At 50.5% G+C, this 15,000-nt stretch overlaps 2 protein-coding genes across 2 annotated transcripts in view; one reads left to right on the forward strand and one right to left on the reverse strand.

The window, feature by feature from the left end:
• The first annotated feature begins 1,442 nt into the window (after positions 1-1,442).
• Positions 1,443-7,887, forward strand: PDRG1 (p53 and DNA damage regulated 1). The gene is made up of 5 exons (XM_047854364.1): positions 1,443-1,620; positions 3,241-3,316; positions 4,314-4,388; positions 6,283-6,363; positions 6,962-7,887. Exons 1-5 carry the CDS (start codon positions 1,534-1,536, stop codon positions 7,042-7,044), a joined length of 402 nt encoding a protein of 133 aa, XP_047710320.1. The 5' UTR covers positions 1,443-1,533; the 3' UTR covers positions 7,045-7,887.
• Positions 7,888-9,700: 1,813 nt separating this feature from the next.
• The window catches only part of TTLL9 (tubulin tyrosine ligase like 9), a 42,030-nt gene continuing 36,730 nt past the window's right edge, over positions 9,701-15,000 (reverse strand). The window contains exons 14-15 of the mRNA XM_047851200.1: positions 14,111-14,235; positions 9,701-10,002 (exon numbers count right to left, since the gene is read on the reverse strand). Of these exons, the coding sequence (XP_047707156.1) occupies positions 9,926-10,002; positions 14,111-14,235 (202 nt within the window). The 3' untranslated portion in view covers positions 9,701-9,925. The remainder of the gene's footprint in view (positions 10,003-14,110; positions 14,236-15,000) is intronic.

Raw genomic sequence — 15,000 nt, forward strand, 5'->3', positions numbered from 1 at the left:
CCTGGTCCAGCCCTCTTTGGGCCCCAAGGTGGAGGAGACCCAGTCCTGGGGTCTAGGCCCCGGGGATGCCTGGTAAGTCCTGTTTCTCCTTTGGCAAATGTTCCTCTTTCCTTTATAGGGCCTGTGCCTACGTTTCTGAACCAGAAGGTGTTTACACAAAACATCTTGGGTTTGGCGACAAATTCACCCTCAGTGAGGAATCCTTAATGAATTTTCTTTCCCCACGCAGGGCAGCTGCAGGGAAAACTAGCCGTGCCTCTGGCACTTGAAGGAAGCCAAAGGCCAGGCAAAGAGGAGGTCGGGCTTCTGGGGCCACAATCTGGGGTGGGGGGAGTTTTTTTCCCCCAGGATCCAAAGACAGTTGTGGTATGGAGACCAGAATGCTTCTAGACACACATTTGTTCCTGATTTTTTGTGTGACAGGGCATTGTGCTTCTCCTGGCCTCACTTTGCAGCTATGAAATGGGCGGTAATAACCTATCTGTACAAAAAATTGTGAAATTTAAGTGAGGCAAGGGACATTAAGGGGTTTGGTTACCAGGGGCCAAAGGAGAGAATAAAAAGCTGGAATCAGGGAGGCAGGAGGTCAGAATCCTAGGTCGGCTGTTGGCTGTGTAAGGTCCTCACTCCTCTCTGGGCCTCAGTTTTTCTCAGATGTACAATGAGGGGTTCAGGCATGAAGATCTCTAGGGAACCTTCTAGTTCTGAGTGGCAGCCATGTTCCACCTGCCTGCCTTTTCTTGGACATCCTTCCAAAGCCTATGGCCCACACCGATTTGCTTTCTAACACTTACAGAACTTCTTTTCTGAGCTGGCACTTCATTGTTCACTGCACATGGTTTTCCAGCCCCTTCCCTGGGTCTAGGTCAACCACTCTGAACATTGGGCCTGAGACAGGGGCTCGATGAATACTGGTGAAAGCTGAATTTTTAAAATGATGCCTACCTCCTTCTGATCCGGCAGAGACACAATGAGGGAGAATTTTGTTCACTCCCATTTTTATAAATTGGAAACTGAAGGTGTCAGAGATTAAATATAAGCCACTCTGACACATGGAAATTCTTCCTTCTTAGTGTTCCTGAAACAGGGGAAGAATGATTTTATTACTCCCAAACACCATAGTATGTAATTATATGTTTTGTCATGAATTGTCGGTGTTTCCCACTAGGATGACGTTGCATGAGGACAGAGACTGTGTTTTGTTCACTGCTGCGCCCTCAGCACCTAAAACTGCCTGGCGCCTAGTAGGTGCTCAACAAATAGAGAAAGACAGGCAGGTGGGTTCAAAGGCAGCGCTGCCTGCTAGGCGCTCTGGGCCTGCAGGGGGCGTTCCAGTCCCGCCCCCAAAGCTAGGCCCGCCTCTCTCTCGAGTGTCCGAGCCTGCGCGACACAGTTCTTTTAATTGCGCATGCCCGCCGGAAGGCCTGCCCGGGCTGCGCTTGCGCGTGCGCATGCGCAGCCGAAGCGGAGCCCGAACGGAATTTGAGTTGTGTCGCAGCCGAGCCGAGTGGAGTGGAGTCGGAGGTGGTGGGCATGCTGTCACCCGAGGCGGAACGGGTGCTTCGGTACCTGGTGGAGGTGGAAGAGCTCGCGGAGGAGGTGCTGGCGGACAAGCGACAGGTAGGAGGCCGGTCCGAGGCGCTGGGGCTGGGGTTCGGCGTTTGGGGCCTGGCGGCGAGCGCCGTAAGGCCGCGCGCTGGGCGCGGAATCCGGCTCCAGCGGGGGCTTGCAGTGGGCTGACCTGGGCTGGTGGGCTCACGGCTGTGACTACAGACGTGGGGCGGCGGTAAGGTAAGGTGGACCAGACGCCTGTGACGGCGCCTCGCTTCACGCATTTATTAGCACGTGTTAACTGGGCGCCTGCTCTGTGCCAGAGATTCCCTGTGCCCATCCTTTCTCCGTCCCTCGCCGTGCCCTCGGGATCCCGAGCCGTTACCTCTTTCGTAGGTTTACCCGAACATCTTTTTCAAAGGGCAGTTCCTGCTGCCTCGCCCCACTGACTGTGGGTGCTCTGCCTTGGCCAAGGCTCTCAGGGGACAAGAGAAAGAGAAAAGAGTGGTCTTGTGATTGGGCAGGTGGGGACGCTGGAGAAGTGGGGCCTTGGTCGTGGAGGGCCTTGTAGACCTGACCTGGAAGTCTGGGTCTTGGGTCTTGTGCTAATTTAAGCGTTGAGGGTTTGAAGGGAGTTGATGGGGGGAGGGAGGATGATGTAATTGGATTTAGGCTTTAAAAGAGTTCCTCTGGCTGGTGTGTGGAGCACAAAATATAGGGGGGCATGGGGGGTGGTCTGTGAGGAGCCACTGCCAAGGTTCAGGCAAGAGATGGGTTTGGCTCTAGCTGGTGGTGATGGAGACAAGCGAATGGGTCAGAGGTATATTTTGGGGCTTTAGTAGGCCTTGATGTGGTTACATATGGGGGTGAGGGAGTGGGAGGAGTGAAGAGTGATTCATGACTCGTCTCCAGTTAGAATAATTGGATGACTGGTCGGGTGTTTACTGAGAAGGGGAAGACTTGGATGAATAAGTGCCCATTAAATGAAACACTGCATCAGGGTGTGCTGGATGATAATAATAAAGAAGCGATTAAAATTTGCCGAGTACTTACTGTGTGTCAAGGACTATGCGAACTCATTTAGTTCCTGGCTCAATAACCTGTGAGCTAAGTGCTACTCATATCTCCATTTCTCCGAAGGTGAAATTACACAGCTCGTGACGGGCAACAGGATTCAGACCTGGGTATCGTGGCTCCACAGCCAGCGCTCTCCAGAAGGATACCGTAGTGTCTCCTCACTTCCTTAGTAGCTTTTGTGTTGTTAGCACTGTTTCAGTGCCCCCACCCCTGCTATTGCAGTCCAGGATTGTTGGCTTTCTCCTGATACTAGGTCAGCATCAGCTGAAGGGACTTGTCCAGGGAGCGGTTTCTACTGCCATGGTGATTCTGAAATACTCTGCAGCTGGGGAACTAGCACTCCAGTGAATAATAAGTTATCCATTTAGTCAGCGAACTTTTCCCCAGCACCTTCTCTGTGGGGACAGCACCTGCACGGAGTATTGTCTTTAAGGACCTGGAAACTGAATAGGAGAAGTACATTTGCACATCAGTGTGTTTTGGGCATGACATTGGAAGGAACCCAGGGATAATGCCTTGTGTCTGTTGAGTTTTAAAAGCCTCTGGTCTGTTGGAAGGTAATGGTTTGGGGCAAGAGGGAGCTGAGTTCCCTCCTACCCCTGTGCTTTGCAGATTGTGGATCTGGACACCAAAAGGAATCAGAACCGGGAGGGCCTGCGGGCTCTGCAGAAGGATCTCAGCCTCTCCGGTAAGTCAGGGTTTCATCACTGTGGCTCTGGAGGCCTGTTCTATCTTCCTTCTAAGGCTTTCAACTTATCTGTAACAAAGACAAGTCAGGAAGCCCCACGTGTGTGACACAGCCTGTGGAGATGAGGGAGAAAGTGTTGCAGGTCTGACACGGACTGTGGCTCAGGGTTTCAGCGGCTCATCTCCACGATGGGGGTTAGTTGCTGGCTCACTGATGGCACTAGGAAGGTGCTGGGTGGGGGTTATGGACACAGTGCAGTTCCTGCCCTTGTGCTCTTACAGATAAAACAGCATAAATACATAATTGGAAGTTGTGAGAAAGCTGAGGAAGGAATTGGACATGAGGTGGGTGTTGGAGGAGGGGTTGAGGGCTTTTCAGATGAGGACAGGTGGGTAAGACAAAGTAAGCGGCGGGGCGGGGCACGTGTGATGTGGCTGGAAAGATGGGCAGAGGTCAGGCCCAGGGTTTAAAGTGCACCAGAAAGCCTAAAACCTGCTCATTGCTTCTCATCTCACCAGAGTAAAAGGCGGAGTCCTGTAAGACCGCCTGGAACTCTCCAACATCCTCTCCTCTCCTGTTCCCCCTCGCTCATCGACTCCATTCACCCTGGTCTTGCTGTTCCTGTTTCCTCTGCCTTGCTCACTCTTTCCCCAGATGTCTGCAGGGCTCACACCCACTTTCTTCAAGTCTCTGCCCAGATGTCACATGATCATTGAGGTCTTCTCGGACCACCTAATACCAATGACAAGTTCGTCCCCTACTCTGACATTCCCCATCGTCTTACCCTGCTTTATTTTTCTGTGGAGTACTTAGACTTATCAGGGTCTGACAGGTCCTATCTTTGCTGATTTATTCTTTCTCCTCCACCGTAACATAAGCTCTGTGAGGGCAGAAACTTTGTCTCGTTCTACTGTGGTGTCAGCCTCTCAGACAATGCCTGTCAAGAGTGTAGGTGCTCCAAAATATTTGTTGAAAGAGTGACCATTTGCCCTTTCAGAAGATGTGATGGTTTGCTTCGGGAACATGTTCATCAGGATGCCTCACCCTCAGACGAAGGAGATGATTGAGAAAGGTAAGGCCTTCTGGGGATGAGTCAGGGACACATCTCCCCCACCAGCCCCAATCGTAACCCAGAACTGAGTGAGAGTCAGGCTTCGGGCCATTTGAGGAGAGGCAGCTGTGTTACAGGGTTCAGGTAGGTGTGGGTTTGAGTCCCTGCTCTGCCACTCTGAGCTACTTCTCATCTCTAAAGGGGAGGGACGCATCTCTGTAGCACACTTGTGAAGTTGGGATAAAACAGTATATGTACTTAGCCTAGTGCTTGTTTACCAGTGAGAAACAGTTTGTGCCACAAATACAGAAGACCCAACAAACCGAGGCTTCAGGAGACCTGGTTGTTTTTCTCCTCAGTAGTTGTCCAGAGTCAGGCAGTCCAGGACTGGCACTGCTGCTCACAGCAAGGTCACCCTCACGTGTTCTCGTGGTGGCGGTGTGGTCATTGCAGGCCTCGTGTCCTCATGCCAGGCTGTAGGAAAGGCAGAGGGCATGCTCCGTGTATGGCCTTGCTTTCTGTTTCCTTAGAGACTTCGGACATCTCGTTGGCCAGAACTAAGTCATGTGGCCACCCGTAGCTTCAAGGGAGCCTGGCAGAGTGAGCTCTTTATTTTTCAGGTCCCCTGTATTAGAGACTGCATTGAAAATGGAGGTTTGGGGAGAGTGAGCCTCCGGGCTCTGCTGCAGCCTGGGCACTCAGCATGTACTCAGATCTTCATAGCCACGACCCTCGAGTCTCTTTGTAGGAGCATAACGGCAAAAAGTCAAGCTGCAAATGGGTCCTTGCTTGGGAAAAGGAAAGGTTATGCGTAGTTTTTTCTCTCCCGACCCTTGGAAAATGTATAGACCAAGAGGACCGGCAAGGTCGCCCATCCCTGAAGGCAGAGTCTCCCTAGCGCTGTTGAAATAAAATTTTAGCAAAGGAGACTAGAACAGCTTAAAGAAGTTTCTGACTGCGCTTTTGAAAAATGTACACTAATACTATGGTTATAAAATTAAGAGTCGTCATTGCACTTGGGTGGTGGCCACAGTTCACTCAGGCTAAGCTTTCAGAGGGGGTTGCTTGCCTGGGTTCAGGATCTGGTCCCCAGCTGTCTTGGTCCACAGATATGGTCTTGTCACCATACCTCGAGGGGTTCTGGGACATGATTGTCGCTGATTGTCCGGGTCCTCCCAAGCCAACCAAGCCCCTGAGGGCCTAGCGTTGCTCGTTTACCAGGAGCACTAGAACCGTTGCCCAGGCCTTCTCCCCACTGGAAAGAATGAAAATCTGTGGGGAAGACAAACCAGCAGGTGGTCGTTTGGGTGACATTAGGCAGTGGTGTCACCAAACATTGTGGCGTCTACTTCTCATAATGCAGTGTGCCCTAAGGTATGAACAGTCTTGGCAAGATAACCTTTTCTGTTCACCAGGGTTAATTAGGTTAAGCCCGAGCATCGGGCTTGTCCATTGATCATTTAGGTCACATGTTACCACAGTCCTGTTACCTAAAAACCCCTCGTATTGATGGAGTTAGGCTTGTAAAACTCCTTAGCCATGCTTTTCCTAACCATCTTCTTCACTCTGGTTTGATGTTTGAATTTTCTGTGATTTCATTGTGGGAGGGTGACCTAAAGTCCCATATTGCCTTCCCCACCCACTGAGCAGCCGAAGGTACTTTGCATATGAAAATAGGTCAGTGAATGGAGAGGCGAACGCTCAGTCCTTTCCTGGGCTTACTCGACCATCTTGGGCAGATCACATCCCTTCTCTAGGCTTCACTTCCTTCCTCAGTTGGTCTCTCAAGTCCCCTTCTTCCCGAATGCCAGGAGCCCTTGATCTCAAGGAGTGGGGGGAGAAGTGGATGGCTTCTCCCTTTGGGTGGGTCTGTCTGTGGTGTAACCTCATCCTCTGCCCACCTCGTTTTTTTCAGATCAGGACCATCTGGATAAAGAAATAGAGAAACTCCGCAAACAACTTAAAGTGAAGGTCAACCGCCTCTTTGAGGCCCAAGGTATTGGCCTGGCGGGAAATGGAAACTAGGAAGAGAGAGGACTGTCAGCATGGACTTTGCAGAGCAGGGTGGAAGCCTCTCCCAGGCGGGCAAAGGCCTGGGCAGCAAGCGAGCGGTGCTGAAGCTGTGGGCAGGGACAGTGGTTGTAGCTGCCCAGAGATGGAATGAACAAGGAAGGTCGTGGGGTGTTATTCCTGTCATGAGTCCTTTTCCAGGCACAAGGAACAGCCTGGGCTATCTCACAGGAAATCCTAGGCATGGTATAAGAAGCAGGATAGCTCTGACTCAGGGCACTCAGAGGGCCTCAGTCAGGTGGTTAAGGCCAGAGCTAAATTTCTGGGTAAACCTAACCCCTCCAGATTGGTCACGGGTCTAGCAGAAATCTGGAGGTTTCTGGGCAGCAGAGTCAGGTTCTTGGTGACTCCTGTGCCTTATCCAATGCATTGCAGAATTTTAGGCCCTTCCCTGTCAGACCTCAAGGCCAAGTGTTTGGCAACATGAATGCAGCATAAGCCCCTTTCCTGGGCCTGACTCCAGGGCCAGCAGGAGTTGGACAACAGGAGGCCCAACTAGCTGATGGATTGTTTTCTCCCTTTAGGCAAACCAGAGCTGAAGGGTTTTAACCTGAATCCCCTCAACCAGGATGAGCTTAAAGCTCTCAAGATCATTTTAAAAGGATGAAATTCAAGAATGAGATGGGGGACCTAGGACAGCATCCCCCCTGAGGTCATGGAGGACCCAGGACTCCAGCTTTGAAACCTGCAAGGACACGATCCACCCTGCTAGAAGATGGGCGTCTTTACACTTTAAGATGTAAAGAAGATCTGCCCCATGAAAAGCCTTTGTCTGGGGGGATTGGCTCTCCGTGATGGCAGGAGGGAGCCCTCAGCCTGCCAGTGTCTGCTGGGGCTGACTGCTGGGGCTGGATGGACACAAGGCCCATTGATAGGCCCTGGCAGCCACCAGTGCTGAGTGGGGGCAGCGCCTGTGGGGGTGTGAGAATGACCACAACAGGCACTTTTAACAAGGGCCCCTGTTCAGATGGGCCCCGGACGTCGGGGAGCATCATTCCTGCATTCCTCTCCAGAAGAGAGGCATTCTCAAGCAGCATGTAGTGGAATTGGAATAAAGCAGGAGGCTCACAGGTGGTTTCTGAATGAAAGGCCGAATCAGTGTTTCGTAGTTCACCACAGCCATCTGTGGGCCAGACGCACCACTCCCCCAGCACCGCCTCCACTTTGACCCATTTTTCCTGCTTGCCCCCAGAATGGAGCCCAGAGTGGGTGCTGCTTATCAAACTCTTGCACCTGTCTTTTAGTCAGGAAGGCCTTGCAGAGTCCCACACCGGGGACGGGTGGGGGGGCTGCCTCTTCACGAGGCCCTCTGCCACCTCTGAAGGGGGGGCCTGGGTCAGCGCCACTCAGGGTTCCGGCCTGCCTTCGCTGGTCTCAGATCCTAATGTGCTGTGAGGCAGCACGCTGTCTTTCATGTCACTGAGAGCTTAATAAATGTTTCCTAAACGAATGAATAGTAGCTTCTGTTCTTTACCTCATTTGGTCCTTAATCGAGGCCACGCTGCCTTTAGGACGCCACCAGCCTTGAAATGCTAGCAGGACTAGACCGCCAGTACCAACACTGGTAACACGGAGCGGGCACGCCTCACCCGGTCCCCTCACTGCACTTGGCTCCAGCCGATGATCACGTGGGAACACAGGCTGGTATGTCCAGATGTTACTTTTTTTTCAAGAGCTAGAAATCTGGATTTTTAAATTGACTCTCCTGCCTTGTAAACATCACTGATACAGAAGAGTTTTAAAGACTTAGGTTTTGGCCAACAAAATACCCTACATAAGCCAAATTTGGCCCCATACCTACAATTTTGCATCTTCCTGAGTTTTAAAAGTAGAATTACATTGTTTTCCCCATCATGGTCCTAAAGTGGGGAGGTAGAATTGGAAGCTAGACGTCCATCCATAGTAGACTAGTTAAAGGAGTCAACAGCTCCAGACGGGAATACTCTGCACCTACAGTCAGGGATAAGGAAGCTTGCTGTGCACTGATTGGGAGCCAGTTCCAGGGTAGAGTAAGTGAGAAGAGCAAGACGACAGAGTAGGGTCTCATAAGCCGATAATTTGTGTGCAAACACTGTATGGTTCCCTCCCCAAGACAGAAACTGCAGGGCTGGAGCACAAGGGTGAAAGAGAAGGACACCTCACCTTTGTAGCACATACTACATAAAAACATAAAAAAGGGACCGGAGCATTCGCCCCGGTAGCTGCCGTCTGATATGTGTGCCTGGTTGCGTGACTTCTGTCTGAACGTTGTCCCTGCCTGTGTGGCAGGGTGGATGCTTGGCCAAAGGAGCAGGTCAGGTTGGCTGTCCTGGAAATGAGGAACCTGTGTCCGGGGCTGTCTGGCCTTGCCTCAGTCACATGGGTGGAGGGAGGTTCCCACGCTCTGAGGCAGGAGGCCCAGAGTGGCCTAGCTTCTGGCCTTCCCAAGGCCGGCTGGTTCACTTCTTGGGTCTGCCGGTATTTTTCCTTCCAAAAATCCCTTCCCCTTCCCCTTCTGCTATTTGCAGCCAAAAGAACTGTCCTGCAGTGGGGAGAGTTGCAGCGGGAGCTGCCTGGGCTCTCCTAGGCGGTCCCCCATGGAGCAATTTGCCCACAGCCCACTCTGCTGCAGTCTCTCTTAAACCAACAGGAGGCTTAGGAATGGTGGAATGTGTAGAGAATGCAGAACTTTTATTTGCGCCCAACTCCCCAAGCCGTATCCCGTTGCTGGCCAGGCCAAGGCCTTCTGGCTTAAAAAGCTCAGCTCCCAACCTCGGGAAGGTGCGTAGAAGCCCCACATCACCTAGCTGCCTCCTAAGTGCACCTTTGCAGAGACCCTCGCTAAGCAGCTTGGCCTTCCCGATCCTTACCTTGTCCGCTTGAAAAACAAGGATGCTCTGGCCTGTTGATGTTAAGATGGTCAGGGGAGCTCCATGAATTCCTGACACGCCAAGTCAGGGTGTTGCATGGAGGGAAAGGTGTATTTAGGGCTCAGCCTTTCCCCAGAGCCCCAGTAATCCAGTAAGTGCTTGCTTTGCAAGCACACCTTAAGACCAGTTCCCTAGCCCCTGACCCCTTGCTCCTGAAGGCTCGTTTTAAGCACTGACCTTCAAGACATCAAAGGCTCAAAGCCAGGAGGGCCTGGCTCCGGTCAGCATCATGCCCTGAGCCAGGCCCAGTGCCCAGTGACTCCGAGTGAGGTCTGTTCTCATTTATTAGACAGGATCTCTCTGGGGTAGCAGAACTTGCTGCGGTTGTCCTCGTGAGGCCCGATGGCCAGGCCAATCCCTCAAGGTTAATACGCATCCAGTCCCAGGGATTGGCCGTCTCCTGGTGCAGAGGTGCCCAGGTGGGGGCATCCAGGGGACCTGGAACAAGCAGTGAGCAGCAACGCTGCTGCCAGGCCAGAGGGAGGGAGGTGAGTGCTTGGAGGCACCGCTGTGCTGGAAAGAGGGGGGAGAGGACTGTGCTGGCATCTCCCAGGGTCGCTTTCCTCCCCACCGCGGGGACTAACTGGAGGCTTTCTTCTGGCTTTGAAGGGAGCGGAACAGTTGCCTCAGCTGTTTTTTCCGATCGTTGACACAGCCTGGAAGGGAGATGGAGTGTTAGCTGGGATGGCCTGTCCTTGGTAGAGGAGACATGGGGGGCGTGGAGGGGCCTGTGCTCCCACTTCCTGGACGAGGGAGGGCCCGCAGGAGCCATGCAACCCCGGATGGCCTGTGTTTTTCCCTGTGTTTTTCGTCCCGACTCCACTCCTGAACTGCACACCGTCAAGCAGATCATTCTCCCCTGTTGAACATAGTTTTCTCATCGATCAACCAGGATACCTGCTTTGTGGACTGAATGTAAGGATCACCAGAAAAAGGTAACATTCAACCCCGGTGCTGAATGTGGATGAACTTGCTGAGCCTTCACAGGAATGACGTGTAGAAGAAAACTGAGTTTCAGACAGGGTAAGAAATTTGCTTCGAATCATACCGCAAGTAGCGGAACTGAGACCCGAACCCAGATCTAGCTCCAGAGGCCAAGCTCTTTTTTTTTTTTTTTTAATTTTGAGAGTGTGAGCAGGGGAGGGGCAGAGAGAGAGAGAGGTGGGGGGAGAGAGAGAGAGAGAGAGAGAGAGAGAGAGAGAGAATCCCAAGCAGGCCCTGCACTGTCAGCACAGACAGGCCACGCTCTTAACCACTACCCCACACTATCTTTCCTCTTGGCTTCGCTTGGTGAAAACATTGCAAGCTAGCATAGTGCCTGGTACCTAACAGGTTAAACGTTAGCTTCCTTCCCTTCCTTACCCAACCCCATATGGCAGGCACAAGTGGTTAAGAGAGGAATTTTCCCCGCAAGTGGCCCCTACTCCCGGAAGGGTGTCCCAGGCAATCCATGCTGAGAGGCCGACAGGAGCTTCTGAGACACCTCCTCTCAGCACCTTCACGCCGTTACCCGCTTCTCGTTTGTTCTCACGGCTGGTCTGTGAGGCAGCACCATGGTCCTTTAGCTGTGCCAGGCACACTGATGGCACTCACAGATGCTGGCTGAATGACTGCATCGCTGTGGCCACGGGCCATCCACTGACCTGGAGGCATCTGCCCTCTCAGCACCCTAGAGCCTTCTGGGTACTCAACTTATCATCAAGGCTTCACTGAGCTGAGGCCCACTATATGCGCCCCCTGGGTTTTCCAAAGTGAGTTCCATGGAACTACCTGGTTCCTTCATAACTCCCAAATCTTTGTGTCCAATGCAAGCCTCTTGTTGGAGTTCTAGACTCATCTCTGAGTTACCTGCTGATCTTTTCACCCGGAGACCCTTCAACCCTTCATTTCATCCAGGCTCTTCCCAACTCCACCAGCTTCTCTTGTGCTCGCACCCAGACGCTCGACTGGAGACTTGGGGATTATTCTAGAGACTTCTAAAGCAGGGGCTCTCAACTAGGCTGTGCTTTAGTCAGCTGGGACCTTTTAAAACTCCTAAGGGCCAGATCAACTGTATCTTTACCTTCAGCAGACATTAGTACTTTTGAAAGCTCCAGCATAATTCCTATAGCGGCCAAGATGGAGAGCCACTGTTCTGCATCTTTGCGACTCAGACAGGGTCCAGGGATAAGCAGCATTAATATCTGAGGCAGATGGTTGCCAAAGATGGCTGCAACAACTCCTTCCATTCCTATATGCACGCCTTCCTGCAAGGTGACTGCTGCTCCTTGACCCAGTGGAGGGCTCCATTTCCTTGCCCTGTGAATCTGGGCTACAGCAGCTTTGACTAATGGATTGTGACGGAATGACACTACACCGTGGGACTTCTGAGCCTAGGCCTCAGGGGGCTTTGCTAGGTCTCCCACCTTCTTGGAACGTGAGACTACCATGGGAAGAAGCCAGGGCTGGGCTGCTGGAGGATGAGTGGCCACCTGAAAAGAGAGGCCCCGCTGACAGCATCACAACCACCACCGTGCGAATGAGGCTATTCTAGGCCTTGTGTCTCAGTGAATTGGCCAGGTGCCTGCAGCCTTATGAATGACCCCAGGCGAGACCTGAAGAATCAGCAAATGGGACAGAAGTTGTTTTGAGCCTCTAGGTTTGGGGAGAGTTTGTTTGTTACATAGCAACAGTCAACTAGGAGAGCATCACCTGGGAGCTTGTTAGAAAGGCAGAATGTTAGGCCCGCATCCCAGACCTACTGAATCGTAATCTGCATTTTAACAAGATTTCCAGATGATTATATATATATACACATCAAAGCTTGAAAGCTCTGTAGAGTCATCTTGCAACAACACAAGGTGGCACTGCTGTAGAAAAGCCTTTCATAAATCCCCTCTCCTCTCCTTTCTCAAGCAAATTAATCGACACTCCAGGCTTCCTTGCAGCTGGGGTGGCCATGTGACCCAGTTCTTGCCAGTAAGATGTCAGCCCTGGGAGGGTTTCCCTTTTGGAATAAAGAGTCAAATCTTGAAGGAAAAGCCTTGGCCCTTGGGCCTTCCTGCTTCTTCCTGCCTGGGACGAAGACACAGTGTCTGGAGTAGGAGCAGCCATATTGCAACCATGAGGCAACAAGCATGAGCACCAAGGCAACCCACTAAGTGTAGCCAAATGGAAAGAAGAAAGCGCTGGGTCTCTGGGGGCATTTTGCATCCATTGTGTCAGCCCTGTCACCTACCCCAAGACATCCTGTGGCTCAAAACAGATCATTCCCTTTCTGTGTAACTATTTGGCTTTTCAGTTGCTTGCAGCCAAACTCAATCCTAAATCCTATCAAACCCTAAAAAAAGATTTAAAACTTCTTTTCATTAAAAAAAGCCACTTAAATAAAATTTAAAAAGCAAGTAACAAATTCAGGAAAATATTTATAAATACATTTGACAGAGGGGTAATGTCATCAATGTATTGATATCCAAGGCCTTTATAAATTTAGAGAACAAGCCACTGAAAACTGCATAAAGACCATGGACAGCTTACAAAAGAAGAAATACGAATTGAAAAACTCTGCAACATAACCAGTAATCAACAGAATGCACATAAAAACAAATCTACTTTTTTACCTATCTAGTTGACAAAGGTTTTCTGTGGTGTTGTGTGTGTGTGCGTGTGTGTGTGCGTGTGCGTGTGTGTGTTTTATTCAGAGCAGGCAAATCTGTGTACTCTTTCTAAAAAGCAATTTGGCTGTAATAAGTCCATCCCTTTGACCCAGTACTTCTACTTCTAGGAATCTGTCCTAAAGAAATAGCCAGAATTTCAGCTGAGCTTGATGTGAGAAGATGTTCATCACAGCATGGCATTACTTATAAAAGAAAAAAATTGGAATCATACCAAATGTTCAATTATGAGAAATTGATTTAGTAAGGTTGACCTATATACAAGCTGGAATATTTTACAGCTGTAGAGTAATTTTGTTTTTAATTGTGCTAAGGGATAGAATTTTCTAGCACCCAAGCATTCAGGTTTTAGAGTAAGAGGGATTGGAGTTCAACTCCTCATCACTTATAACTGGGACCTTCAGCAAGTTGTGTAACACCTGGAGACCATTTCTCCATCTATAAAATGATACAAGCTGCCTAAAAGTGAAATGTACATAAAGCTTGGACCTGGCCAAAAAGTGTTTCCAAAAGAGAGACTCTTATTAGTATTGTTGAATGACATGGAATATACTATGTGGAAAAGTGGGACTCAAAACTCCAGCCCAATGCCAATGTTGTAAAGAAAAAAGTATAAATATAGGCATTTTTGAAAAACTGGAAGGAAATACAACAGATTGTTGAAGCTGGTTATGTCTGGATGGTTTTTTATTCCCTTGTAGTTTTCAAATACTCTACAATGAGTGAATAATTTTTATAATCAAGAAAATTTTTCACTTTTTAAAAACCAAGTTTAAGGTCAAGCCCTGAAGTCCTTAATTTCTTTTACCACATTGTACATTTTTGGAGTTCTTTTCCACCTAAGCCTTTTGCAATCCACCTCCTCATAGATGAATAATATCTCTTGCTATGTGCCAGGTGGCGTTCTAGGCATATGTTGAGATAAAAACTCCTTTGTCTCCATTTTACAGATGAGGAACAGAGAGGTTAAGTCCCTTGCCCAAGGTCACACAGCTGGTAAATTGTAGATCAAATTAAAACGGTCTAACCGCTATGCCAAGCTGCCTCCTAGACTACCTGGCTCCTCTCATGACACATCCCCCATGCCCACTCCCCACCTGGCCCCACTTACCAAGGTGTGTGTTGGTCACAAAATTCCCCATCCCTGACAGGTCAGGAGCCCCCTCTTCTCGGCTGACAGGGCCATCATTCCACATGAGGTCAAAGCCTCCCACTCGCTTCTCCCTTCCTGTGAGCCTAGACGGGCAGGAGATACAAGGGGCTAATGAAGGTGCACCTGATGAAGCCCTAAGACCCAGGCCAGGCTCCTGATCCCTCCCGGCACCCTGCACGTGCCCACGCTGTCAGCATTTCTTCTTTTGTTCACCCATTTCCCAGGTTTCAGAGGGGTCGTCTCCCATACTGTCCCCAGGCTCCCACCCTTGCCCTCGGTAACATGAACCTACTTATACTTAAAGTCTGCTGTCCCTCCCAGACTATAAACTCCAGGAAGGCAGGGACTAGGTCTGTTGTGTCCTTTACTGTGTCCCTGGTGTGGGGCACAGGTCTTGGCACATAGTAGGAGCTCAAATGTTTGTTGAATGAGTGAATGATGGTAGATACAGAGGACACTTGAGGTTCTACCTGCTCAGCACCCATTTCAGCTTCTTTCAGCCTCAGGGTACCTTGGGTTTTTTTGAGAACCACTCCTCCCTCTCTCACTCACATGGCTCAGCTCAGGGCTGATCCTACTCCCCTGGGAGATGGGCACAACATGTAGGCCCAGGCAATCAGAGTCACAATGATTGGTTCAGAGATAGGCATTGACATAATCCCCACGAATAAGAATGAGAGTTAGCCCTCAAACTTTTGCTGGAATAATTGGGAAAAAGCTAATACACAGGAAAGAGGTGGGTCACGGAGAAGGAGAAAGGGAAAGAAAGGGAATCAACCAATACTGACTGAGCATCTGGATTCAGCCATTCCTGAAGTCAGACCCTGGGTTTTCCCATCATATGCGCA

Source organism: Prionailurus viverrinus, chromosome A3 (assembly GCF_022837055.1).
Source record: "Prionailurus viverrinus isolate Anna chromosome A3, UM_Priviv_1.0, whole genome shotgun sequence".
Lineage (NCBI taxonomy): Eukaryota > Metazoa > Chordata > Mammalia > Carnivora > Felidae > Prionailurus > Prionailurus viverrinus.

Bases quoted from the DNA above. Each gene is read 5' to 3' on its own strand.
- PDRG1 (XM_047854364.1), top strand. From the start codon at position 1,534: ATGCTGTCACCCGAGGCGGAACGGGTGCTTCGGTACCTGGTGGAGGTG. The intron at 1,621-3,240 runs GTAGGAGGCCGG...TGTGCTTTGCAG, and splicing joins TGCTGGCGGACAAGCGACAG to ATTGTGGATCTGGACACCAA. The intron at 6,364-6,961 runs GTATTGGCCTGG...TTCTCCCTTTAG, and splicing joins CCGCCTCTTTGAGGCCCAAG to GCAAACCAGAGCTGAAGGGT.